Genomic DNA, 27,596 nt, shown 5'->3' on the forward strand with positions numbered 1-27,596 from the left:
CTGCTTCAGACTGTTCCAAGACTAGCACATCATCCAGTGTATTCAGATTCTGCTATTTGAGTTCCTGCGTTCCTAATCCTGTTCTCTTGCTTCCACTGGATTGATACATGAAACTCATCCTTTATCCTGGTCACTTAATTCAGTTAAAGCCATTGTTTTCTCTATCACAGAATCTTCCTCTTTTTCTTTTTTTAATTGGATATAGTTGCTTTATACTGCTCTATCAGTTTCTGCTGTACAGCAAAGTGAATCAGCCATATGAGTGTATATATGTCCCCTCTTTTCTGGATTTCCTTCCCAGTTAGGTCACCACAGACCACTGAATAGAGTTTCCTGTGCTATACAATATGTTCTCATTAGTTATCTGTTTTATAGATTGTAGTGTGTATATGTCAGTACCAATCTCCCAGTTCCTCCTACCCCCTTTGCCCCTTTAGTATCCATACATATGTTCTCTACATCAGTGTCTCTATATCTGCTTTGCAAATAAGATCAACTCTTCCATTTTCTAGATTCCACATACATGTGTTAATATATAATATTTATTTTCTTCTTTCTGACTTACTTCACTCTGTATGACAATCTCTAGTTCCATCCACATCTCTGAAAATGATACAGTTTGGTTCCTTTTTATGGCTGAGTGATATCCATTATATATATGCATCATATCTTCTTTATCTATTCTTCTGTTGATGGATATTTATGTTGCTTCCACATCCTGGCTAGTAGTACTTCAATGAACATTGGGGTTTATTATCTTTTTGAATTATGACTTTATCTGGATATATGCCTAGGAATGAACTTTCCGGGTCATACTGGAGTTCTGTTTTTAGTATTTTAAGGAACCTCCATACTGTTCCACATAGTATGTACCAGTTTACATTCCCATCAGCAGAGGAGGAGGGTTCCCTTTTCTCCACATCCTCTCCATCGTTCATTATTTGTAGATGTCTTGATGATGGCCATTGCGGCTGGTGTGAGGTAGTTTTGTTTTACCTTTGCAGTTTTGATTTATCTTTCTCTAATAATTAGCGATGTTTAGCATCTTTTCATTTGCCTGTTTGTGGTTGGTATGTCTTCTTTGGAGAAATGTCTTTTTAGGTCTTCTGCTGACTTTTTTATTTTTTTATATATATTGAGCTAATTGTCTATTTTAGAGATTAAACCTTTGGCAGTTGCTTAGTTGGCATATATTTTCTCCCTTTCTGAGGCTTGTCTTTTTGTCTAGTTTATGATTTCCTTTGCTGTGTAAGAGCTTTTAACTTTAATTACGAAGAATCTTCATCTTTATTTGCCATCTTCATTTTGCTGGAACAAACCTTCCATTTACTTCCCAATTGAGAGTGGAAACTGCAGATGAGTTATATTTTCTTTTATATCTGAATATGTCTTTCCAATAAATGCAATAAATAAGTAATCTGGGCATCATAGTGTAAGGTAAAAAAATATTTTTCCCTATGAATTTTAAAGGTATTACTCTACTGTGCTTCAGCCAACAGCACTACTCCTGACCAATTCCATGTCAGAAGGATTCTACCTTGGAATTACATGTTAATGTGCTGCACACATACAGGCTCTTTCAGTCTGGAGGTGTTAGTTCTTTGAAAAATCTTTAGTAGTATTTTTGTGCAGTTTTCTTCATTTAAGTTCTCTTATACTCTCTGGAGTTGCTCTTAATTACTTATGGAAACCCTGGATTAAGTTTTTACCATCTTAAGCATTAAACTCATATATTTGGCATCTGGTTTGTTCTTTGTAGATGTGGATTTGTTCTGTTTTCTAGCAGACTTCCTCAACTATACCTACCTGTGTTTCAAGTCTCTACTGAGTATTTTTTCAGCTATGATTTTAATTTCCACTGTTCTCTCTAATTTTCTTATTTTCTCATTCTTTCAAGCATCGAGAATGTTCTTGATGGGTGAAGTATCTTCTAACACACCATCAGTTTTTATTCTATTTTCCTTGTTTACACTTTATTATGTTTACCTCTCTTTCATACTGGGGAAGTTTCACATATCCAGTGATGCCTGACTTTCCATTCATTTTCATGAGTGAAGCAATGATCAGAAGCTCTGAATGGGAGTGCAGGTGACATTTTGGGCAGTTAAGGGAGCTGTTTTATTGAAGATACTCAAATGCCAATACGCAGTTTGTATTTTCCCCAAGAATTTTTTTTTTCTAGGAAGAATCTTCTTATATTTTGTAGGAGTTAGTGATCAGTCCTTCCTTTTAAAACTCTCGTTCTATGCCCTCACCCTATTTGGAGCCCATGTTACTCCTGCCCTTTGCCATAATGGGTGTACCTAAGCTAGGAGTCCATCTGTGGTTCTGCCATGTGAATTTTTCTTCTCTAACCAAAACCAAACTTTTCCTTTTTATACTCTACTACTCATATTTTAGGCAAATTTTGGGATATAGTGGACGACAGGGAGGCCTGATATGCTGTAGTTCGTGGGGTTGCAAAGACTTGGACATGACGTAGCAACCAAATAACACACGTTATACTCCCCAGTCACTTTCCATGTTTAAAAATTTGCAAAAATCTCATCCACTGAAGTCCCATCTCTGGTCCTTTGTCCTTAAGAACTACACCTAGGAGGGGTTTCCCGTGTAGCTCAGTCAGTAAAGAATCTGCCTAGGGTTTGATTCTTGGGTTAGGAAAATCTCCTGGAGAGGGAAATGGCAACCCACTCCAGTATTCTTGCCTGGTGAATCCCATGGACAGAGGAACCTGGCAGGCTACAGTCCATGCGGTTGCAAGAGTTGGACACGACTTAGGGCTCTTTTTTTTTTTAAGTGTTTTTCTTTTCTATTTTTACAGGGGTATCAGACAGGGAAAGGTGATAAGCACATATTTATGTAACCAGCTTTAAACAGTTACTGGAACTATTATGTTTTAAATGCACTACAAAATGAGATGAACCCTGGAGATACCTCAAAAATAAATATATTCTTCTAATATCTTCCAATATGTATTGATATCTGACTCTCTTATTTTTAACCCCAAACTCTTTTCATGTGATTTTTCACAATATGAAATAAGAGGATTAGAATTTCTTCCTATTTATCTTCTTACTGCTACTGCTGCTAAGTTACTTCAGTCATGTCCGACTCTGTGCGACCCCAGAGACAGCAGCCCACCAGGCTCCCCCGTCCCTGGGAGTCTCCAGGCAAGAACACTGGAGTGGGCTGCCATTTTCTTCTCCAATGCATGAAAGTGAAAAGTGAAAGTGAAGTCACTCAGTCGTGTCCAACTCTTAGTGACCCCATGGACTTCAGCCCACCAGGCTCCTCCATCCATGGGATTTTCCAGGCAAGAGTGTTGGAGTGGGGTGCCATTGCCTTCTCCATTTATCTTCCTAAATAAACTTTAAACATTTAACATTAAAAATCAATTAATAAACCATATTTAAAAATCTGCTTAAAGAACATGGTGACTTACTTTTGATAAAATAATACATAAAAACAAATGATGGATCACAAAATAGACTGATCTGTTTTTATCTAAAGATAGCAGCTAGAGTGTGGAAATACATACACTGGCTAAATGCAATATATTATTTTTTAGTTGTTGATATTTTTTCTGTTGCTCTTTTCTAATCAAAAGAAACAGAATCCATGACAAGTAACATGCAGCTTTTGTTTGTTCCATTAACATGGACATGAATTATTCCTGGCTCATGATTTTCTGTGCAATGGAATTCAGAGATCTGGCCTTCCACTATTTAAAAAAGAAATAAACAATGACAACATTTTTTCCTTCTTTGTTTTCTTTACAGTTATATACCTAGTCAAAATGTTTTTTAAGCCTTATGAGAATTCCTAATGCTTACTAATCTCAATTTTAAAGTGTCATATGATATATGCACATTATTATAAATGCATTTTTCTTTACTTCTGTCTTCCATTGGCCTATTGAGGTTTTTTAATTTACATAATTAAATTTTATTTTAAAATAAAGTGCCATTTAACTTAGAAAGTACTTGAAACTTACAATAATGTTTCAGATGTCAACAATTTCTTCAGCTTTTAATCTAATAAATAAATCTAGATGTCGTTTATGTGATTTTAGCAGATACTCTTATAGAGCTCAGTAGTAGAGTTGGACCCATTATTTTTCCTTTCAAACAAGATGACTGGAGTCATATAATCTAGGATGGCTACTGTTATTCATGTCTAATCTGGGGACACTGAAATTAATATATATCTTAAATCAGAGTTGCAGTTACCATACCAAGAGTATGGATTAAAAATCTAAAGATCTGCCTAAGAAATATTTTCTTAGAATGCTAGATTGATAAGAATTTTCAAGGTATATATTTCATATACTATTTATATCCTTAAGAAAAACAGGATTTTCTTACTGGGTGAGAGCTCTAATCTAACCCAGAATTGAGAGTGGTACTAGTAGACATTATGGAGAAGAGTATGTTGTCTCCATTCAGATTTCAAAATGTGTCGATATCATCTGGACACCCCTGAGTTAATTACTTCTATTACTATCAGTGGCTTATTTAAACAAACTTAAAGGTCCTACTATCTGTTAAATTTCCCTAATTTGTTAGTTTAGTAATGTACATTTTTTAAAATGTACATTAGTTTGTATAAAGAGCTTAAAATGCTTAGTAGATACATAGTTATTATTATTATTCTTTTCCTATAATAGGCAATTAGTAAAAGTATATTTAGGAATAGTAGTTTTTCATATTTTTTTAAGTTATTTATTTATTTATTTTTGGCTGTGCTGGATCTTCATTGCTGGACATAGGCTTTCTCTAGTTGGCGACCGGGGGCTACTGTCTAGTTGCAGTGTACAGCCTCTCATTGCAATGACTTCTTTTATTGTGGAGCATGGGCCCTAGCACACATGGGCTCAGTAGGTGCAATGCAGGGACTTAGTTGCCCCATGACATATGGGATCTTATTGAACCAGGAATTGAACCTGTGTCCCCTGCATTGGCAGGCAGATCTTAACCACTGGACCACCAGGGAAATCCCAGTTTTCCCTAATTTTAAGATAGCCATGCTCAGCCTCAAAAGGTTACTTTTTCTGACATTTTGTAAACAATATTTTCATAATTTCTAAGGTGTCATTCGGCTTTAGGGATAACAACCTGAATTTAGTTTCCTAAATCTCTCAACAAGGAGGTATATAACAACAGTCCAAAAATGGAAAGCAAAAATTAACAGTAGAAGTAAAATCAAAGTTGATAAATCTGCCAATATGGTAGGAATTTTTTATACTTCCTTTAATAATTGCTAAAGTGAAAGTGAAAGTCACTCAGTCATATCTGACTCTGTGACCCCATGGACTGTACAGTCCATGGAATTCTCCAGGCCAGAATACTGGAGTGGGTAGCCTTTTCCCATCCCTAGGGAATCTTCCCAGCCCAGAGATTGAACCCACATATCCCTAGGTAAAGTAGGAAAAAAAATATCTGAGGCTAAAAGGAGTGAGGAATACAATTACATTCTATCTGTTGAATGTATAGATAGAATAATAAACCTAAATTTACTAAATTATGTTCCCTTTTTTATTTTTATTACAAGATATTGGCTCTATTCCCCATATTTTACAATACATCCTTGTAGCCTGTTTTATAGCTACCTAACTTTGTACCTCCGACTCCCCCATCCCTGTGTGCCCCTCATCCTTCCTCTCCCGACTGGTAACCACTAGTTTGTTTTCTGCATCTGTGAATCTGCTTTCTTTGTTATTGTTATATTCACTAGTTTGCTGTAATTTTCAGATTCTACATATAAGTGATATCATATGATATTTGTCTTTCTTTGTCTTATTTCACTCAGCATAATGCCCTCCAAGTCCATCCATTTGTGTTTTTCTTTTCTTTGTGTGATATCATCAAATGTGTATGATCTAGTGAGGAATTGCTAGATCATACACATTTGATGATAAACTATTTTAAATAATAGAAAAATGTGAGACTGCAAAGGTCTTTAAAAAAAGAGACAAGTTATGCTATATGTAATAACATGGAAACTGTGTATACTATAATAGTTAATAAATAGCCTTAATTGTGTATTTGTTCAGCAGCTCAGTCATGTCCAACTCTTTGCAACCCTGTGGACTGTAGCCCATCAGGTTCTTCTATCAACTGGATTTTCCCAGCAAGAATATTGGAGTGTGTAGCCATTTTTCCCTCCAGGGAATCTTCCAGACCCAGGGACTGAAACTAAGTCCCTCATGTCTCCTGCACTGCAGGAACATTCTTCACTGCTGAGCCACAGGGGAAGCCCAAATGAGCTTCAGTTCAGTTCAATTCAGTTCAGTCGCTCAGTCGTGTCAGGCTCTGCAACCCCATGAACCGCAGCACACCAGGCTTCCCTGTCCGTCACCAGCTCACAGAGTCCAGCCAAACCCATGTCCATTAAGACAGTGATGCCATCCAACCATCTAATACTCTGTCATCCCCTTCTCCTCCGGCCCTCAATCTTTCCCAGCATCGGGGTCTTTTCAAGTGAGTCAGCTCTCTGCATCAGCTGGCCAAAGTATTGAAATTTCAGTTTCAACATAAGTTCCTCCAATGAACACCCAGGACTGACCTCCTTTAGGATGGACTGGTTGGATCTCCTTGCAGTCCAAGGGACTCTCAAGAATCTTCTCCAACACCACAGTTCAAAAGCATCAATTCTTTGGCACTCAGCTTTCTTCACAGTCCAACTCTCTCATCCATACATGATCACTGGAAAAACCATAGCCTTGACCAGACAGACCTTTGTTGGCAATGTAATGTCTCTGCTTTTTAATATGCTGTCTAGGTTGGTCATAACTTCCCTTCCAAGGAGCAAGCATCTTTTAATTTCATGGCTGCAGTTACCATCTGCAGTGATTTTGGAGCCCAGAAAAATAAAGTCAGCCACTGTTTCCACTGTTTCCCCATCTATTTGCCATGAAGTGATGGGACCGGATGCCATGATCTTAGTTTTCTGAATGTTGAGCTTTAAGCCAACTTTTTCATCTCTCCTCTTTCACTTTCATCAAGAGGCTCTAATTATATACAGAAAAAAGTATATATTAAAGTATTAATACCAGTTTAAGAATAATACTGTAAACTTTGAATATAGATTAGAAGTATATACACCAAAATGATACTGCATTCAAGTTATTTAGCCTGAGGGTGATTTCTTCTCTTCTTTCAAATTTTACTCTTGCAAACATTCTCATGTTATTATCAGTGAATTTAGGTAGCATCCTTTAATTGACACCTTTCTTAGTTTAATTGACAATAGCATTTCCTTCCTCAGTTAGTTCAGTCACTCAGTTGTGTCCAACTGTTTACTACCCCATGGGCTGGAGCACACCAGGCTTCTCTGTCCATCACCAACTCCAAGAGCTTGCTCAAACTCATGTGGATTAAGTCAGTGATGCCATCCAACCATCTCATCCTCTCCTGCCCCTTCTCCTCCTGCCTTCAGTCTTTCCCAGCATCAGGGTCTTTTCAAATGAGTCAGTTCTTCACATCAGGTAGCCAAATATTGGAGCTTCAGTTTCAGCATCAGTCATTTCAATGAATATTCAGGACTAATTTCCTTTAGGATTGACTGGTTTGCTCTCTTTGCTGTCCAAGGGACTCTCAAGAGTCTTCTCCAGCACCACAGATCAAAAGCATCAATTTGTTCACTCTCAGCTTTCTTTATGGTTCAACTCTCACATTCATACATGACTACTGGAAAAACCATGGCTTTGACTAGACGGACCTTTGTCAACAAAGTAATATCTCTGCTTTTTAATATGCTGCCTAGGTTTGTCATAGCTTTTCTTCCAAGGAGCAAATGTCTTTTAATTTCATGGCTGCAGTCAACACCTGCAGTGATTTTGGAGCCCAGGAAAACAAAGTCTGTCACTCTTCATTGTTTCTATTTGCCATGAAGTGATGGGACTGGTTGCCATGATCTTCGTTTTTTGAATGTTGAGTTGTGAGCCAGCTTTTTCATCTCCTCTTTTGCTTTCATCAGGGGTTCTTCTGTTCCTCTTCACTTTCTGTCATAAGGGTGCTGTCATCTGCATACCTGAGGTTACTGATATTTCTCCAGGCAATGTTGATTCCGGCTTGTGCTTCATCCATCCCAGCATTTTGCATTATGTACTCTGCATATAAGTTAAAATACCAGGGTGACAATAGATAGCCCTAACATACTCCTTTCCCAATTTGGTACCAGTCTGTTGTTCCATGTGTGGTTTTAACTGTTGCTTCTTGACCTGCGTACAGATTTCTCAGGAGGCAGGTAACTGCTACCGCTACTGCTAAGTCACTTCAGTCATGTCTGACTCTGTGCGACCCTATAGACAGTGGCCCACCAGGCTCCCCCGTCCTTGGGATTCTCCAGGCAAGAACACTGGAGTGGGTTTCCATTTCCTTCTCCAATGCATGAAAGTGAAAAGTGAAAGGGAAGTCACTCAGTCGTGTCCGACTAGTAGCGACCCCATGGACTGCAGCCTACCAGGCTCCTCTGTCCATGGGATTTTCCAGGCAAGAGTACTGGAGTGGAGTGCCATTGCCTTCTCCGGAGGCAGGTAAGGTGGTCTGGTATTCCCATCTCTTGAAGAATTTTCCACAGTTTCCTGTGACTCACACAATCAAAGCTTTTGGCATAGTCAATAAAGCAGAAGTAGATGTTTTTCTGGAACTCCCTTGATTTTTTGATGATTCAACGGATTTGGCAATTTGATCTCTGGTTCCTCTGCCTTTTATAAATCCAGATTGAACATCTGGAAGTTCTCAGTTCACATACTATTGAAACCTGGCTTGGAGAATTTTTAGCATTACTTTGCTAGCATGTGAGATGAGTGCAACTGTGCGGTAGTGTGAACATTTCCTTCCTAGAAGTATATATAATAGTGGTATACATTGCCATCTAGAACTCAGTGAAAATATCTCTTGAATAAATAAAATAATTAACCATAATTTTTTAAAAAGATAAAATATGAAATCTTCTGAAAGATGATACTGAATAAATGTGTGCCTAAAATAATGCTTGCATTAGTGAAAATAACACTTTAATGTGAAAAAAATGTTTTTAATGTTTACTTTATTAGAACATGTGCCTGTTATTATCCCTCGAGAATAATCACATTAAAATGTCTACAATTCTGAATCATGGTTTAATTTGCAAAGGTAATAGTTATTATTTATGTATATTTTCTTCAGCTTAAGATAAAATGAACTAATATTATAGTTTTATTATACACCTTTGTTATATATTTAATATAGCTGTTCAAAGTCTATTGCTGTTAAAGAATTGTGTGATACCCTTTTAAATAGTAACTCAGTACTCTGGCTTTTGTAACAAAATAATCATCTCTGTATTTTTGCAAAGCTGCTTTTTCTCTCATTTTTGAAAACATTTTGACCACTACAGCTGACAGTCCACTAACTTCTCTTAGTCATGCTTGTCTAAACACAAGTCCTCCACTGTAAATACTGATCATGTTTATTGCCTGACTGAATTCCAAAATGTCTTATTTGTGCTAGTGCAAGAATTCACATGTACTGGTGGAAATGATATGATCTCAAGGTTGCCTGCTCAAGTAACACTTGAAAATGTTTAGTGCGTACTTTGACATAAAGGTTTCAATACTATGAAGGTGTCTCTCCTGCAGATGTCCATCCAGTTATGCATTCAGTAAATGTTAGATACATGTTGTTCACAGTGATGGACACTGGGGATTAAAATGAAGACAAAATCCTCATGCTCAGAATTTTCACAGTGTAGTGGAGAAATGAATTAACAGAAACTTACAGCTAATGAGAGAAGTGTTGTTAATAAAAGAATATAAAAAGAGGGCATTGGAGAAAAAGAGTCATGTTTAAAAGGAGGATATTATCTAGCCTAAACTGGAAACTAATATTTGAGAACTCACTCTATGCTAAAAGTCATCCATTTATTCAGTTCGGTTCACTTCAGTTCAGTTGCTCAGTTGTGTCCGACTCTTTGCGACCCCATGAATCGCAGCAAGCCAGGCCTCCCTGTCCATCACCAACTCCCGGAGTTTACTCAAACTCATGTCCATTAAGTCAGTGATGCCATCCAGCCATCTAATCCTCTGTTGTCCCCTTCTCCTCCTGCTTTCATTCTTTCCCAGCATCAGGGTCTTTTCAAATAAGTCAGCTCTTCTCATCAGGTGGCCAAAATATTGGAGTTTCAGCTTCAGCATCAATCCCTCCAATGAACACTCAGGACTGATCTCCTATAGGATGAACTGGTTGGATCTCCTTGCAGTCCAAGGGACTCTCAAGAATCTTCTCCAACACCACAGTTCAAAACCTTCAATTCTTGGCGCTCAGCTTTCTTTATAGTCCAACTCTCGCATCCATACATGACCACTGGAAATACCATAACCTTGACTAGACAGACCTTTGTTGGCAAAGTAATGTCTCTGTTTGCTTTTTAATATGCTGTCTAGGTTGGTCATAACTTTCCTTCCAAGAAGTAAGTGTCTTTTAATTTCATGACTGCAGTCACCATCTACAGTGATTTTGGAGCCCCCCAAAATAAAGTCTGCCACTGTTTCCACTGCTTCCTCATCTATTTGCCATGAAGTGATGAGACCAGATGCCATGATCTTCATTTTCTGAATGTTGAGCTTTAAGCCAACTTTTTTATTCTCTTCTTTCACTTTCATCAAGAGGCTCTTTAGTTTTTCTTCACTTTCTGCCATAAGGGTGGTGTCTTCTACATATCTGAGGTTATTGATATTTTTCTCCCGGCAATCTTGATTCCAGCTTGTGCTTCATCCAGCCCAGTGTTTCTCATAATGTACTCTGCATATAAGTTATCCATGTATTATCACAAATTAATGGCTTAATAAAACACAAATTAATTGTTTAATAGCTCTGGAGGTCAGAAGTCCAAAATCTGCCTCAACAGGTTAAACTCAGTGAGTTGACAATATTGATTCATGCTAGTCACATCAGGGAAGAATCTGCTTCTTTGACTTTTCCAGCTTCTAAAGATCTCCTGCTCTCCTTGGCTCATGGTCTCTTTTCATCTTGAAAGCCACACAGCATCTTCAAATCCCTGTTTGACTTCTCTTACTTCTGTCTTCATCATCACATCTTCTCTGACTCTCCCTCTTACCTCCCTTTGATAAGAACTCTTATGATTACATTGGACCCCAGCTAATTATCCAGGATAATCACATCTTGTTCCCTTTTGCTGTGTCAGGTGACATAGTCACAAATTCTTTGGATTAAAATGTGAACATCTTTAAAACTACTAAATGAGTTAAGGGATGAAGACAGGAAAGCAGGTTTTAAGAGATATTCTGGATTGAATTGTATCACTGCAACCATGAAAATGTGTATGTTAAAGGCCTATTCCCTCAATGTGACCATATTTGGAAACAAGGCTTCTAGGTTTTAATTAAAGTTAAATGAGACCATAAGGATGGGGTCCTAATCTGATAGGACTGGTGGCTTTACAGGAAGAGGAAGAGAGTTCTCTTCTTCCTCCTTAGCCTCACCAAGGAAAGGACATGAGGACTCAGTGAGAAGGTAGCTGTCTACAAGCCAAGAAGACAAGTCTCACCAATAACCCAATCATCTGGTACCATGATTTGGATTTCCAAGCCTTCAGAACTGTGAGAAAATAAATTTCTGTTGTTTAATCTATGTAATTTGTGCTATATATTTAATAGTAGCCCAAACCAACTACCATAGGAGATAATGATAGGGTTACCCTTAGGAGACCTCTGCAAGTGTGCTATGTCACTTCAGTCATGCCCCACTCTTTGCGACTCTATAGTCTGTAGCCTGCCAGGCTCCTCTGTCCATGGGATTCTCCAGCCAAGAACACTGGAGTGGGTTGCTGCACCCTTCTCCATGGATCTTCCTGACCCAGGGATCAAACCCATGTCTCCTGCAGCTCCTGCATTACAGACAGATTCTTTACCACTGAGCCAGCAAGGAATGGTGTCTGCATATCTGTAGTTCAAGAGAAAAGTCTAAGCTACAAGTATAGATTTGCCAGTAGCTGGTGAAAGATATCGCCCTGAGATAATGTGTGCACTGAAAAGTGAATATAGTCGAGAAAATAACCATGCATTTCTAGTAACCTAATATCCAAGTCTTCCGTGGTAGCTCAGATGGTAAAGCGTCTGCCTGCAATGCAGGAGACCTGGGTTCAATCCCTGGGTCGGGAAGATCCCCTGGAGAAGGAAATGGTAACCCACTCCAGTACTCTTGCCTTGAAAATTCCATGGATGGAGGAGTCTGGTGGGCTGTGGTCCATGGGTTGCAAAGAGTCGAACACGACTGAGCAACTTCACTGGTTGGATAACCAAGGCAGAGTGCTCAGCAGCCTGATTATGGGAGGAGATGGCAGATGGTTGAATTGGTCCTAGGGTTCATTTGCAGAGAAGGGTTGGCCTCAGGGCTAGTAGAAATATGTAGTAACAGTAGGAGCTTCCAAAGGCAAGTTGTAAGGTACCTTTATGTCTTATAATTCTGGAAATCAGTTAGGCATGTTTTATAGATAAGGAAACTGAAACTCGAAGACATTGAGTAACTTTCTTTGGGTCACAAAGATTTTTTTAGTTAGATTTTATTGCCAAAATGGTTCTTCTAATGATAGCTTAGAGAATCAATTTTGATAGAGCATCAGGCAGAGTTTTGAAATGCAAATATTTTTTAGCCTAAAGAGGAGCTCTTTCAATCTGGCTTGAGGGAAGAAAGCAGGTGGTATGAGATGCCTGTGATAGGAGCTGATATACTGGATTAAAAAAGTGTTCTGGGAGTAAAGCACCATAGAGTTTGAAAAGTCAAAATATATGAATAAGAATATTCGATAAGTAAGTAATATACTGGACTTCATGATGTCAGAAATAGAAAAAACTTTAACCTTCTTGAGGACAGATTCTTATTCATGAATGTGCTTTAGCAGAAAAGAATAAAAACTTGCTCTAAAAGAAAAACAGGCTATCTGATGTTTGGAATGTGTGTGAGAAAAAATGGATAATGTGTTGCTGAACTTATTCACTAAAGAAATCCTTACCCATTGTTTGATAAGGAAGCCATTCTCCTGTCTTGCAGAAATCTTGCTCCCTGGCCTAGGCTTTAAGAACCCAATAGTGAAGGATACTTAGAGTGACATATTTAACATGCCCTCTATGGTATCAGTGTAACTTCAGAAGACTCAGTGGTTACCTGGAACTTTTCTTAGACTCAAAAATCTTTGCAAAAATTTGCTCATTTATCTTTATCTCTCAAGGAGTAGATAGGTGGTAGATATTTAACCTATCCACAATGATAATGAAGCAGGAAAAAGTAATATGACTTCCTCTAATGCCACAAAACAAATTAGTGGTGGGGCCAGAAATAGAAGCCCTGACTTGTAAGAGCCTGTCCTCTTCTGTGTCTCTTCCTGTTGACAAGCATTGTTAAGACACGAGAAATCTTGCTTTGTGTTGAACCTTCCTATGAAGTTGAAACAGAAACATTCAAATATCATTTCAACTGGTGTGAGATTATGTTTTTAAAACAATGTAGTTCTCTTTCATATGTAGAAGGTGTGCTATGTATCAGGAAGAAATCAGACAGAATTAGTCATAAGGATTATGATATTTTATCTTTGAATGACAGACAGTGAGTACAATTGGATAGGTGACCCTGCTGATGACATTAATAATAAAGGAATTTACCTTAAGACCTCAAGAGACTAATAAATCCCTCTAGAACTGAATTAAAAATTTGTTTTATGTTTTTCCTCTACACCTTTTTTAACTCTTTGTATAACACTTCAAAATATTCTTCCTGTTGCCTTTATACTCAGAAATGAAACTGGATTGTTTGCAGTTAAGTTAAAAAAAAAAGAAAAAGAAAAAGAACCTGAATACAGAAGGTATTGATGTATCTCTTAGCTGTATACAATGAAAGAAAAGCAAAAGACGCTATGCACATTTTAAAAGTTAACATACTGGGACATTTTTACTGTCTCTAAGATATCCTAACTTTAAATCTAGAGTTATAGGTTCCCCTCATTCATTCATTTCATTCATGCAATAAGTATTAAATAAGTGCTTATTATGTACTAAGCACTCAGAGTACAATAGGAAATAGAGACAATTAAGGCCCGTGCCATCATGACTTAGATTACAGTTGACAGAATGGGGTTAAGGGGAGCTGTACAAATGGAGAGATAGTTAGTAGATGAGTAAACTAATTAAAAATGAATTTCAAAGATAAATCCACATTGTCAAAAGTGCTATACAGTAAATATGTTACACTAATACTCTCAAGTCAAAGACCCCAGGAACACACTCTAGTTGGAAAAGCTGTATTTATTGCTCATTTCAGCAAGGGAGAACACACGCCATGCGGAACTATAGTGTGTCATTAAGAGGGTGTTAGAACCTATTAGAGCAATTGGGCTTTGGTTGGGTGATTTGGGAGAGAGTCTAAGGAAGCAGGAGTTCACTCTAGATTAAATGCTATCAGAAATTGACAAGTCTGCAATTAAATATCTGTGCTCCTTGCCCCCTGTTCACCCTGAGATGTCCAAAATCACTGTGTCTTACACTGAATAGGTAAGATCAAAAGACACTTATTCATTCCATATACTCACAGCCTGGGAAGGGGGGACAGCACATGCTGCATAGGGCCACACAGACAGGGGTTACACTTGGGAACCCAGTGGACAACTGTGGGTGTGGGAGTTTGGCTTTATAGTGACAAGAGGGTAGGGGACCCCTCCACTATCCTCAGGAGGATGTGATTGGCTTGCTCGAATCATTCCACAGGCCGGCATAAGAGTAAAGCACGCCACTCAGAGGTGAGGAGGAACTGCATCTGAAATGTTTGATAAGGCAGGTTGCTTGACCTTATCTGTGGGAGCAGAGTGAAAAGGAAAAATCATGGTAGAGCCATTTGAGGCCCTACCTGTTTCCCCCAGGTGTTAGATAGCACATAATTTCAAGACATATAGCATGTAAGTGAATCTTATCTACAGGGAAGGGAGATGAGAACAAGAAAAAAGTTACATTGTTCTTCAGTCACCAAGTTATGTCCAACCCTTTGCAGCCCCATTGACTGTAGCACACCAGGCTTCCCTGTGCTTTACTATCTCCCAGAGTTTGCTCAAACTCATGTCCATTGAGTTGGTGATGCCATCCAACCATCTCAACCTCTGCTGCCCACTTCTCCTCCTGCCCTCAATCTTTTTTAATATCAAGGTCTTTTCCAGTGAGTCAGCTCTTCCCATGAGGTGGCCAAAGTATTGGAGCTTCAGCTTCAGTCCTTCCAATGAATATTCAGAATTGATTTCCTTTAGGATTGAGTGGTTTGATCTCCTGGCTGTCCAAGGGACTCTCAAGGTTCTTCTCCAGCACTACAATTTGAAAGCATTAACTCTTCAACACTCAGCTTTCTTTGAGGTCCAACTCTCACATCTGTACATGACTACTGGGAAAACCATAGTTTTGCTTGTGATGGTCAAAGTGATGCCTCTGCTTTTTTAGTAAGCTGTCTAGCTTTACTTCCAAGGAGTAAAAATCTTTTAATTTCATGGCTGCAGTCACTGTCCGTGGTGATTTTGGAGCCCAAAGAAATAAAATATGTCACTACTTCTACTTTTTCCCCATCTATTTGCCATAAAGTGATGGGACTGGATGCTGTGATCTTAATTTTCTGTATATTGAGTTTTAAGCCAGCTTTTTTTTTTTAATTTTATTTTTACTTTATTTTACTTTACCATACTGTATTGGTTTTGCCGTACATTGACATGAATCCATCACAGGTGTATACGAGCTCCCAATTTTACTCTCCTTTTTTACCCTCAGCAAGAGGTTCTTTAGTTCCTTTTCATTTTCTGCCATTAGAGTGGTATCATCTGTATATCTGAGGTTGTTGGTATCTCTCCCAGCAATCTTGATTTGTTTGTGAGTCACCCAGCCTGGCATTTTGCATGATGTACTCTACATTTATGCTAAATAAGTAAAGTGACAACATATAGCCTTGATATACTCCTTTCCCAATTTTGAACCAGTTCATTTTTCCATGTCTGGTTCTAACTGTTGCTTCTTAGCCTGCGTACAGGTTTTGCAGGAGGCAGGTAAGGTGATCTGGTATTCTCATCTCTTTAAGACTTTTCCACAGTTTGTTGTGATCCACACAGTCAAAGTTTTTAGTGCAGCCAGTGAAGCAGCAGTATTTGGTTGGTGCAAAAGTAATTTCAGTTTCAGACCCTGAATTTGAAATCATCTTAACTAGGCCCAGACACATCTTTATTAACCAAAATAGGAACCATGAAAAGCATGCATTTTCTGCCTCCTGCTGGTTGTGGAAGCACAACCAGTGCTTCAAAAGTTGAACGAATTGGACTACCAAGTCTTGCCTCAACCACCATATTCACTTGACCTCTCACCAACTGAATACCACTTCTTTAAGCATTTGGCAACTTTTTTCAGGGGAAATGCTTCCACAACCAGCAGGAGCAGAAAATGCTTTCCAAGAGTTCACTGAATCCTGAAGCATGGATTTTTATGCTACAAGAACAAACGAACTTATTTCTCATTGTCAAAGTTGTGTTGATTGTAATGGTTCCTATTTTGATTAATAAAGATGTGTCTGGGCCTAGTTAAGATGATTTCACATTCAGAGTCTGAAACTGAAATTACTTAGTCACCTTCCAATGACTGGCCACTATGCTCCTCATCTTCAAGGCCCCTATCTCCTTTGTAAAACTTCTTGAACCACCACTGCACTGTACATTCGTTAGCAGTTCCTGGGCCAGATGCATTGCTGATGTTGCCAGTTGTCTCTGCTTCTTTTGTGACCCATTTTGGACTCAAAAAAAAAAGGAAAGAAATCACTCAAATTTGCTTTTTGTCTAACATCGTTTCCATAGTCTAAAATACATATAAAATAAATAACACGTAATAAGTCATTAGCAAAAAACATAAAGCAAGAAATATGCATTAAAATGATGTATAACATAGCTATATTTATTTAAGAATGTATTCCAATATCAAATGACAAATTTCAACAATGCAAAACCGCAATTACTACCAACCTAATAGAGCTGAAGAATTGATGCTTTTGAACTGTGGTGTTGGAAAAGACTCTTGAGAGTCCCTTGGACAGCAAGGAGATCCAACAAGTCCATCTGAAGGGTAATCAGTCCTGAATATTCATTGGAAGGACTAATGCTGAAGCTGAAACTCCAATACTTTGGTCACCTGATGTAAAGAACTGACTCATATAAAAAGACCCTGATGCTGGGAAAGATTGAAGCTGGGAGGAGAAGGGGACAACAGAGGAAAAGATGGTTGGATGGCATCACCGACTCAATGGACATGAATTTGAGTAAACTCCAGGAGTTGGTGATGGACAAAGAGGACTGGCATGTTGCAGTCCATGGGGTCGCAGAGTCGGACACGACTGAGTGACTGAACTGAACTAAATAGATATTTTTTCAAAAGTTCATTTGGGTTTTTTCATAATATGTAGTGAAAAACCTGTGGAAACTTTTTGGCCAACCGAATAATTGGTAGAGAAGTAGCAATCACTCATTTTAGCCATGAGAGTAGGAGATGTTTAGTATTTTGGGCAATATGACCTTGTGTTTTTTTCTGTGCTTAGGCAAAATGATGCATTAGCCTTGCTCAGTCTCATTACACTGTGTCTCAGAGTAACCTTGATGAAGTTGGAAGGATGTCTGATAGGAGAATAACAGCCCAGCTCTGAGAATGAGGCTGGCTTCTTATTGCAGAGCTGCTATTTTTTTTTTCTTTCTTATTTGGAGGGACCTGCTATGGGTGGGGAAGATCCCCTGGAGGAGGAAATAACAACTCAGTCCAGTATTCTTGCCTGAAAAATCCCATGAACAGAGGAACCTGATGGGCTACAGTCCATGAGGTCACAAAGCATAGGATGCAACTGAGCATGCATGCATGATATTTGGGAAATTAAATCAGATGAGTTAATCAGAAAAAATTTTCTGAGGAGGGGAAAGCTTGGCATTTACTGCTTATATGTAGCCGTCACATAGAGAAGAACTGAGGAGAATGGAGACAAGGGGAAAAGGGGGACAAATTGTGGAAGGCATTCCTATCAGAGGGAAACAGCAAGTGTGAAGAAACATCTCATTATACCTGAGAGGTAATGTTTGAAAAAAATACATCAGAAGTGTGACTCTTTGTTCCAGTGATTCTCAAGGGGTTGGAGGTAAGGGAGTTCCAGAATCTCAAAACAGGGGGAGTAAAATCTCAGAAAGTCTCCAGGGGATGGTGATATGACAGTTCTCCAAGACAGATTGTCCCTTGTTGACTCTACCCTCCTCCACAGTTTTAGTTAGACCATCTAGGCTTTATGTGGAAAATTCAATTGATAATTGATCATTTAGTTTGGCCCTATATATCACACAATAAAATTGCTTGTCCAGAAAGGTTTTACCACCATCCAGGGGAATAGATGGGATTGTTAGCAAATGCATGGGCTGTCAGTGGCAGATCAATTATCCTAGATATATTTTTCTTTACTCTCTTGAAACTAGATAGACTGTAGTGATTTTTACAATACTTCTAATATACAGAGTGTTTAAGTGAGGTCTCTACTTCCATTTTATAGTGAAGAATTCCTAATAATGTGGTTTTATTATTCCATCTACCTGTGCATATCCAGTTGATGTGTTTAAACACTATTTAATAGTGAGTTTGAAGACATCATTATTAACAAATGCAAATTTAGCATACTAGCACAAAATATATTTACCATGATAAATATGACCAACAGCAGAGAATGTTAATTATAACCATTCACTCTGAAGCCAGATTTCCTGGGTTCAAATTACAGCTCTACCACTTTGTAGTTATGTTACCATGAACAAGTTACTTAGCTCATATGCCTCAGTTTCTTCTATAATGTGAAGATAATAATGGTACCCACCTCAAAGGTTTGTTGTCAAAATTAAAATATATTTTAAGTTTTTAGACTGCCTCGCTCATGATAAGCGTTTCATAAGTGCTAGCTCTGTGGTAATGATGATGACATTGTATTGGTAAATGAAAAAAGTATTTAACAACATATTTCTATACTTTATGTGTTAATTATGAACTAACCAGTATATATAAAAGTTCACAGATCTTATTAAGGAATGAATCATTTTCCCTGTGATAATATATAGGGCCTCTACTCTTGCTTTAAGAGAAATCATAGAATGGATTAGTTTTGGGCAATATCTTAAAATATGCTTTTAATTTACAATAATTTTTCCTCTTTGACTTATTTGTCTGATTCATCCAGGCCTACCACAAATAATGGTTTTATTACATTCTATAATTGAATGTTTTGGGCTTTGCCTAAAGAATGCATTAGGAGTCTCAGCTCTTTAATTGAGGAAGCCATATTTAGTGTCACTGAAATAAGTGTGATAACAGCTTGATCACACGAAGCTTGACGTGAAGAAAATACCTGCATTGTGTTAATAAGATATTTGAATTTCAGACAACAGAAGACCAAGGAAAATTGCCACTCTGCCTGTCTTGATAAAATACCAACAGAGCTTGCTATTCATTTCAGTATATGCAAAAGTTTATTTGAATTACTGTGAAATGTTAACAGAAAATCACTTGCAGTCTGGGCTCATGGCAGGTGAGAGGTATTAAAATATTGTTGAATGTTTATATATACTAACAAGTTTATTAATCAAAATAAAAGGAAGAAGAAAACCATATTTGTTTGTCCTTCGTATTCATTAAAACAAACCAGAGTGATCTGAGGAGAAATTTCAAGTATTTTAGTAGACCTGGATATATCAGACATTAATTTAAACACATACCTTTACTCTCAAAGTTCCCAGCCTCAATAGAAAAGTGTAGAAAATTTCTATCAATAACCAATTTTTTATGTCCAAGAGAAAATCTTTTAAAAATTAAAAACATTATTACAAACAAAACTGGGAATTATGGCTTCTTTTTCCTTTGAACATGCACACACGTGCTCAGTCATGTCCAGCTCTTTGCGACTGCCAGGCGCCTCTGTCCATGGAATTTCCCTAAGAATAATGGAATTTCCAGCTAAGAATACTGCAGTGGGTTGCCATTTCCTTCTTCAGGGGATCGTCCAAATTGAGGGACTGAAGCCATGTGTCTTGTGTCTTTGGCATTGACAGGTGGATTCTTTACCACTGGCACCACCTGGGAAGCCCCAGTGAACATAAAGAATATTTAACTTCCAATGTGTTGAGAGCATCATTAAGTAAAACAAACAAACAAACAAAACTATTCTTGTTCTAATGTCAAATTATGTAAGATTTACCCGATATCACTTGCACTGAATTTAGGGACCACATTCTAGTCAGTTTTTTGTTTGCTTATTAATTTATTTTTCATATATATAAAAAATTCTTGCTAGACTGCTTTCGACTTCTAATGAACATGTTTGCACATAATTTAGGAAGCAAAGTTTTGGCTTTTCCTTTTCAGTTTTTCACTTAGAAAAAATCTTAGCATCTATACCTAAAGATAGTTAATATTCATGAATAGTCAATGTTCAGTTGACTATAATGAATTGGTCCAAAGAAAATATGGATAACTGAAATCTATGGTGCTGTAAAAATTAAATTTTTTCCTCTACACTTAAACTTACATAGCATCAAGCTCCTGTCCAGAACTGCTAGCTAATAAACCAACTGAAGATATTTTAATTTTCATTTTTAACCTTTCCTTTCATTTTCTTTCACCTTGAAAATTTATATAACTTAAATCACATGAATAATACTTTACAGTTTATAAGCACTTTTACATATATTGCTAGTTTTGATCTTTTCAGTTTCCTTATGGAGAAGGGACATTTATAGAATTACAGGTTTTATTATATTTACTTTATAGATAGATAAACTGTTGATCAAACATCATACTCTTTGTTAATACAGGGAATTGATCATAGAAAAATGGTCTGGAATGTCAAGCTTTATTGAGTTTATTGCACTGCATGAGAAAGCCTCTGACCTCCCTTCCTACAATAACTCCTGTAGTCAGCCTTGCCTCCTGCCGCCCTGTATCCATATCACCGTTTACTGTTTCTGATCTTTGAATCTTTGTCTTCATTTCCCTCTCTCCATATACCCCTGTCTGAAATTTGGCTGCTTTTCTTGAATATACAAATCCTACCAATCAGTCAAGGTCCAGCAAAAGTTCCATCTCCTTGAACAAGTCTTCCAGCTCCTATTGTTCTTACTGAAATAATACAGCATTTGTGGGCATTGGTTCTTAGGTTCCCAAGTGTTTCATTATTCAGTGTTTCATCTAAATTCTCCTAACAGATTATAAGCTGCAAAGAACAGACATCAACTCTTATACATCTTTGAAACCCACAGCACTCTAGCACTAGATACATTTGTAGTGAATTCATGGTAAATATTTGTCTGTTTTTTTAATCTGTCCATTGGAGCCATTGCTGAACTATAGATGATCTTACTGCACTTATATTCAAACCATGCGATGTACAATTTAGCCTCTGTAGTCACTCATTATAGTTGAGTTCAGTGTGATCTTTTCAATATGTATGTATGCCAGTTGACCCTAGCATTGATTTCTAATAGCAGTAAAGCCCAGACATATGGCTTGTGGAATCAAATCAGCTACATATGCCTGAAGGATTCTCTGAATAGAGCAAGCATTTGGCCCATATATCAGTATTGAGAACAGGAACAGGAAATGTTATGCAGTGATTGCTTTTCTAGAGAATTACATTAGCATCACGCATTCTGCTAGTCATAATTTCTCAGCAGATCAGGGCTATCTATCAATGGTACTTCCTGTGGTACAGCATATGAAAATGCATTCCATTATTCATTATAAATGGTGCTGATCAGGCATATGTCATTACAAATTAAATTTTTAAAGAAGAGATCTCTATGTAAAAATGGCACACTTGAGAGTCACTATTTTAGAAAAACATGAACATGGTACTTTGTGGCAATTTGGTTTTTCTGGAATATAAGTATTCTGTTGAAAGAAAGAACTACTTTTGTTCATATTTTCAGGTGAATTTGGAGAAGTCTGTAGTGGGCGTTTGAAAACACCAGGGAAAAGAGAGATCCCAGTTGCCATCAAAACTTTGAAAGGTGGCCACATGGATCGGCAAAGAAGGGATTTCTTACGAGAAGCAAGTATCATGGGTCAGTTTGACCATCCAAACATCATTCGCTTAGAAGGTGTTGTCACAAAAAGTAAGTACTGATTTTCTTTTATACATCTATCTCAATTGTTTTTAAAAAATGTTTAATAGCAATATCACAGCTATTACAAGGATAACTCAGTTCAGATGTCATGTTCAGATATCACCCCTCAGAGTCTTGGTATTAGGCTATGACAATATCAGAGTTTGCATTGGTTGCCAAACAGCTTTGAAATGCTTTTTATTACCTGTGAAGCATTTGCTAATTTAGCTTGAAGTAATATATCAAGGTAAAGGGTTATATATGTTTTTCTAATTTCTATAAGCAATTCACTTCTTCTAAAACTGCGTAAATTTAAATATAGGAGAAGCATTTAAAATACTTGGGGTCATTAAGTTAGTTCTATTTGGAAATAGATGTCATATACAAATATAGAATGCATTATCTAAAGTAAAGCTTTTAAATAAAAAGTTCTTTATGCAACCCATCTTTATAAATGCCACTAGAACTATATTATTTTAATTTATACAAAATCAAGAAATGAATTACAGTTTCTGAAATAAAAATCCTGTTTTTACAGAAATAAGATCAAAAACCATTCCTTTGGGAAAAAAAATTTCTTAAAAATCCCAAATTAATCATATACTCCAAGAAACAGATTGCAATATATTCACTTTTATTTGAATAATGACAAGATGTCAAGCTTAATATTTCTCCTTATTTTATTCACTAATGAGTTATAATATATAAAACTCAATACAGAATGGCGTAAAAAACTCATAAAAATTATTGAAATCTTTGAGAGGCATTTTTCTTTCATAAAACTGAATTTTTTTAAACTATGTAAATGAAATTGAAATTTCATGTTATATTTGGAGGAAGAAAGGTGTAAAAGCTTACTAAAAACATGTAATTGTGCCTGGAACTCAAAAGTCCTTTTCACAGGCCTTGGCTAACATGCTACCCAAGGAGAGCAGATTGCTGCTGGCCGTGGTAGCTTGGAGGACACTAAAGAATGCTTTTGATTTCAACTGTTGCCGTGGTCTAAATTCTTAGTGGCCTTACTAGAACCTCCCAGTATTCATGCCCTTGTGTTGTTCTCTTCCACATTGATTCTGGGCTTGTTCGTGTGACTAGCCTCGGCCTGTGGTACATTAACAAGTGTGATGCAAGTGGAAGCGTCTTACATGTCTGTCCAGTGGAGCTTGTCCTTTGGAAACACTCTGACACATGACTCAGTCTAAAGGGCTAAGCAAAGCCAGTCCATATGGAGGGGCCACATGCAGCAGACTGCAAGGACGAGCACTGAGGCATTTTAGTCACAAGAGCTCCCAGCAGGTAGTCCTGAGTGGCAGGTTTGTTAAGAACCATCTCAGACATTGCAGTCCCTACTACAACCACCAGATGGCTGCAGCTGCAACTGATATTTTGTGGAGCTAAGGAATCACCTAGTTTAATCCAGTCAACCTATAAAATCATGAGAGTTAATAAAACGGCTGTTTTAATTTTCTCATTTTGGATAGTTTATTACACAGCAATGTATAACCAAACCAAACACCAGTTAGAATTCCACTCCTGCCACTGAAGATTTGTACAGTGTATGGATGTGAGAGTTGGACTGTGAAGAAAGCTGAGCGCCAAAGAATTGATGCTTTCAAACTGTGGTGTTGGAGAAGACTCTTGAGAGTCCTTTGGACTGCAAGGACATCCAACCAGTCCATTTTAAAGGAGATCAGCCCTGGGATTTCTTTGGAAGGAATGATGCTAAAGCTGAAACTCCAGTACTTTGGCCACCTCATGTGAAGAGTTGACTCATTGGAAAGACCGTGATGCTGGGAGGGATTAGGGGCAGGAGGAGAAGGGGACGACAGAGGATGAGATGGCTGGATGGCATCACTGACTCGATGGATGTGAATCTGAGTGAACTCCGGGAGTTGGTGATGGACAGGGAGGCCTGGCGTGCTGTAATTCATGGGGTCGCAAAGAGTCGGACACGACTGAGCGACTGAACTGAACTGAACTGAATATAATATTATATAATTTGGCCTTATGAAGTAGGAATATTTTATTCTAAATCAACTGAATAGGTTTAATAGGATAATCTAAGGCACTTGTCTGCTAGTTTGAAATAATCAATTTATTTCACCAAAACATCCAAACAATTAGCCCAGTGATTGCTTTACACCTCTAACAATCTTGTATAAAGTTAAGACCAGTGACCTTTACATAGCCTAATTTGTATGATTCCTAAGTGAAGGTCCTTATTTCATATCAAGAAAAAGACAAGCAAATATATATATATATATATATATATATATAAAGAAAGATGAAAAGAAAGACTAATTGAGAAAGGATAGATTCAGTAGGCTTTTGAGTGGCAATAATCATTATAATTTTCGCTTGTAAGCATGGGACTCTGTGTGGGTCTGTGGCAGTGTGGTGATACTGAGGTGGATGGTGGAGATGCAGAAAGGAATAATTGCCGCAGAGATAAGTGGGCATGTTTATACTGTTATCTTCTTGACTCAAATGCTATGGGATTTTTAGGAGAAAGACAATAAATAAATGAATGCCTCATTCCCATAAATACATGGTAATTGCTCCAAGATTGCCCTTAAGCAGCTAAGAGATAGCTAGCAATTAATGTTCCCTAAAGACTACCAATTGCATAAAAGATAATACTGACAAAGTTAAAGATGCAGCGTAGGTTTATATGGCCATGTTAGTAGTGTCCTGGGGTTCTGAGAAATAATGCACAGACTCTCTCTCAGTTGAAAGTAATGCAAAATTACAGATCAAAATCTTCATCAGATCCTTTTATAAATTCTTAATATGCATAATTTTTATCTTATATTAAGTTTTATCACTGAGGGATGCATATTATAAAGTTCTTGGGAACACTTTTGCTATTTCATACTTGTACATATAACTACTTTTATACTTCAAAGTTAAATGCTTAAAAGCTGTATTACATAAAGAAGTGTGCCTGATAAGAGCTGAACCTATTTGTTTGATACACATTATAATTTTTTAACCTGCTAAGATGCAACTAATATAAAAAAGAGTTTAATCCAGTTAAATCATCTGCTTAGCACATACTTTTGCTCCAAGAAGCAAATGGAAGCCATCAGTTAGAGCACAGACTTATTGCTATTAGTACCATGGATAGTACCAATTTATAACAATTTATAACAGGTGATGTATACACCAGTGTCATTAACTATATATCCAAAAGAGAAAGTTCTACCCTTCTCTAAAAAGATAAGAAGAGTGATTAAATAATCAGTCTTCAAAAGACTGGTCCTTCCATTTGAATTCATGATGATATGGAAAACCAAAAGGAGAGAGAATGAAGCACCTATCCCCCAGCTTAGGTAATAGCTAAATGTAAATGTACAAACTGTATCTCAATTAAATCATAAATCCAGTGAGGAATAATAGAAGTCAATCAGCACATCAAACAGATTCCCAAACATAAATTTATTTCATCATGGGATGTTGCTACAGACTCTGGAACAGCATAGATGCTACAACAGAAAGTACTGGGCCTCTACAAACCATCTTTAAACATTCCAGAAAACTGTGGTGGTGGTTTAGTCACCAAGTCGTGTCTAACTCTTGCAACCCCATGGACTGTAGCCAGCCAGGCTCCTCTGTCCATGGGATTCTCTAGACAAGGATACTGGAGTGGTTTGCAGTTTCCTTCTCCAGGGGATCTTCCCAACCCTGGGATCGAACCTGAGTCTCCTTCACTGCGGGCAGATTCTTTACTGACTGAGTAGACTCCTTCCAAGTAATTTTGATGGGTCCACATGGATGTTAAATCAGAGGGTAGATCAAGGTAGTCAAGTAGTAAATACACAAAAACTGCTTCTCTGCTCCCAAAATTGCATTTTACTTGTCAAGTAATACATTCTCGAAGATTTTGACTATGACTGTTGCCCAGTATGATAGCTGCCTCTCCACCTTGTTGTATATTCTGCTACTAGACACTGGATCTTGTACAAGTCACTCAATACCTTTCAGTTCAGTCCAGTTCAGTCGCTCAGTCATGTCTGACTCTTTGTGACCCCATGAATTACAGCACGCCAGGCCTCCCTGTCCATCACCAACTCCCGGAGTTCACTCAGACTCACGTCCATCGAGTCAGTGATGCCATCCAGCCATCTCATCCTTTGTCGTCCCCTTCTCCTCCTGCCCCCAATCCCTCCAAGCATCAGAATCTTTTCCAGTGAGTCAACTCTTCACATGAGATGGCCAAAGTACTGGATTTTCAGCTTTAGCATCAGTCCTTCCAAAGAACACCCAGGGCTGATCTCTTTTAGAATGGACTGGTTGGATGTCCTTGCAGTCCAAGGGACTCTCAAGAGTCTTCTCCAACACCACAGTTCAAAAGCATCAATTCTTCGGTGCTCAGCTTTCTTCACAGTTCAATTCTCACATCCATACATGACCAATACCTTTAGGCCTCAGTATTTTCCTCTGCACAAAAGATTCAAAAGTTCAGATTGGATTACAAAACAAGAAAGGTCATATCTAACCCTAAAATTTGTGTGTTTCATTCCTTTTCCAAAGGAAGAGTCATGAGATGTTAGTGAGGAAAGCTTGTGACAGTAATAAGTTACCACCCCACCTCCAACTTTATTATAACATCAGGCTGGTATTGCTGATCAGGAAGAAACAAAAAGTGCCTATAATAAAGTGTTTATCTTAGAATCTGTAAGGTAGAAAAGTATAGGTGAGATTTTTGCTATAAGCAAAATCAAGGTTTGAATATATGGAATATATGTTGGAAGGGAGTAAAATATTCTTGGAAACTGATTCTAATGAAAAAAATTAGGCATTTTTGTGAAATTCAACTACTCAGCTAGCTCAGCAAGATTAAGAGATTTGTTTTACTTTGTTTTGTTTTCGAAGAAACATTTACTGAGCACCACCAACTTGTCAGACACGATTGGAACGTGTGTAAGAATTAAAGATTTTAAAATTTAAAAAATAAAAAACTAAAAAAAAAAAAACAAAAAAAAACCCACCATTAAACCATAAGCGAAAAGAATAGGAAAAGTTCTTATACATATACAGTGTACAGTTATATACATATAACTGAGTCACTTTGCTATACAGAAGACATGAACACATTGGAAATCAACTATACTTAAGTAAAGTTTTTAAAAATTTAAAAATTAAGCAATCAAAAAAAAAAAAAAACCTAAAGACAGAGAAAAAAGGTCTCGGTACTCTTGAGAAGCTCCAGTCCACTGGGAGCAATGAACAAGTAGGCCGCTATTTCCCAGTTCTGTGTGGCATGTGCTATTTTGGATACAATTAGTCATTAACTTATTCATTATTTTATTCAGAGAATATTGCTTGGGTGCGAACTCTTCTAGTCACTGATGATAGAGTAGTGCAAAAAAAGCTTTAACCAGCTGGAGGAAACAAAAAGGAATCTAAACATGTCA

At 37.5% G+C, this 27,596-nt stretch overlaps 1 protein-coding gene across 1 annotated transcript in view; it reads left to right on the forward strand.

Moving 5' to 3' along the window:
- Positions 1-27,596, forward strand: part of EPHA6 (EPH receptor A6) — a 970,250-nt gene that overhangs the window by 704,879 nt on the left and 237,775 nt on the right. The window contains exon 11 of the mRNA XM_013972057.2: positions 22,003-22,188. Coding sequence (XP_013827511.1) covers positions 22,003-22,188 — 186 coding nt within the window. The remainder of the gene's footprint in view (positions 1-22,002; positions 22,189-27,596) is intronic.

The sequence above is a fragment of the Capra hircus genome, chromosome 1 (assembly GCF_001704415.2).
Source record: "Capra hircus breed San Clemente chromosome 1, ASM170441v1, whole genome shotgun sequence".
In the NCBI taxonomy this organism is placed as follows: Eukaryota; Metazoa; Chordata; class Mammalia; order Artiodactyla; family Bovidae; genus Capra; species Capra hircus.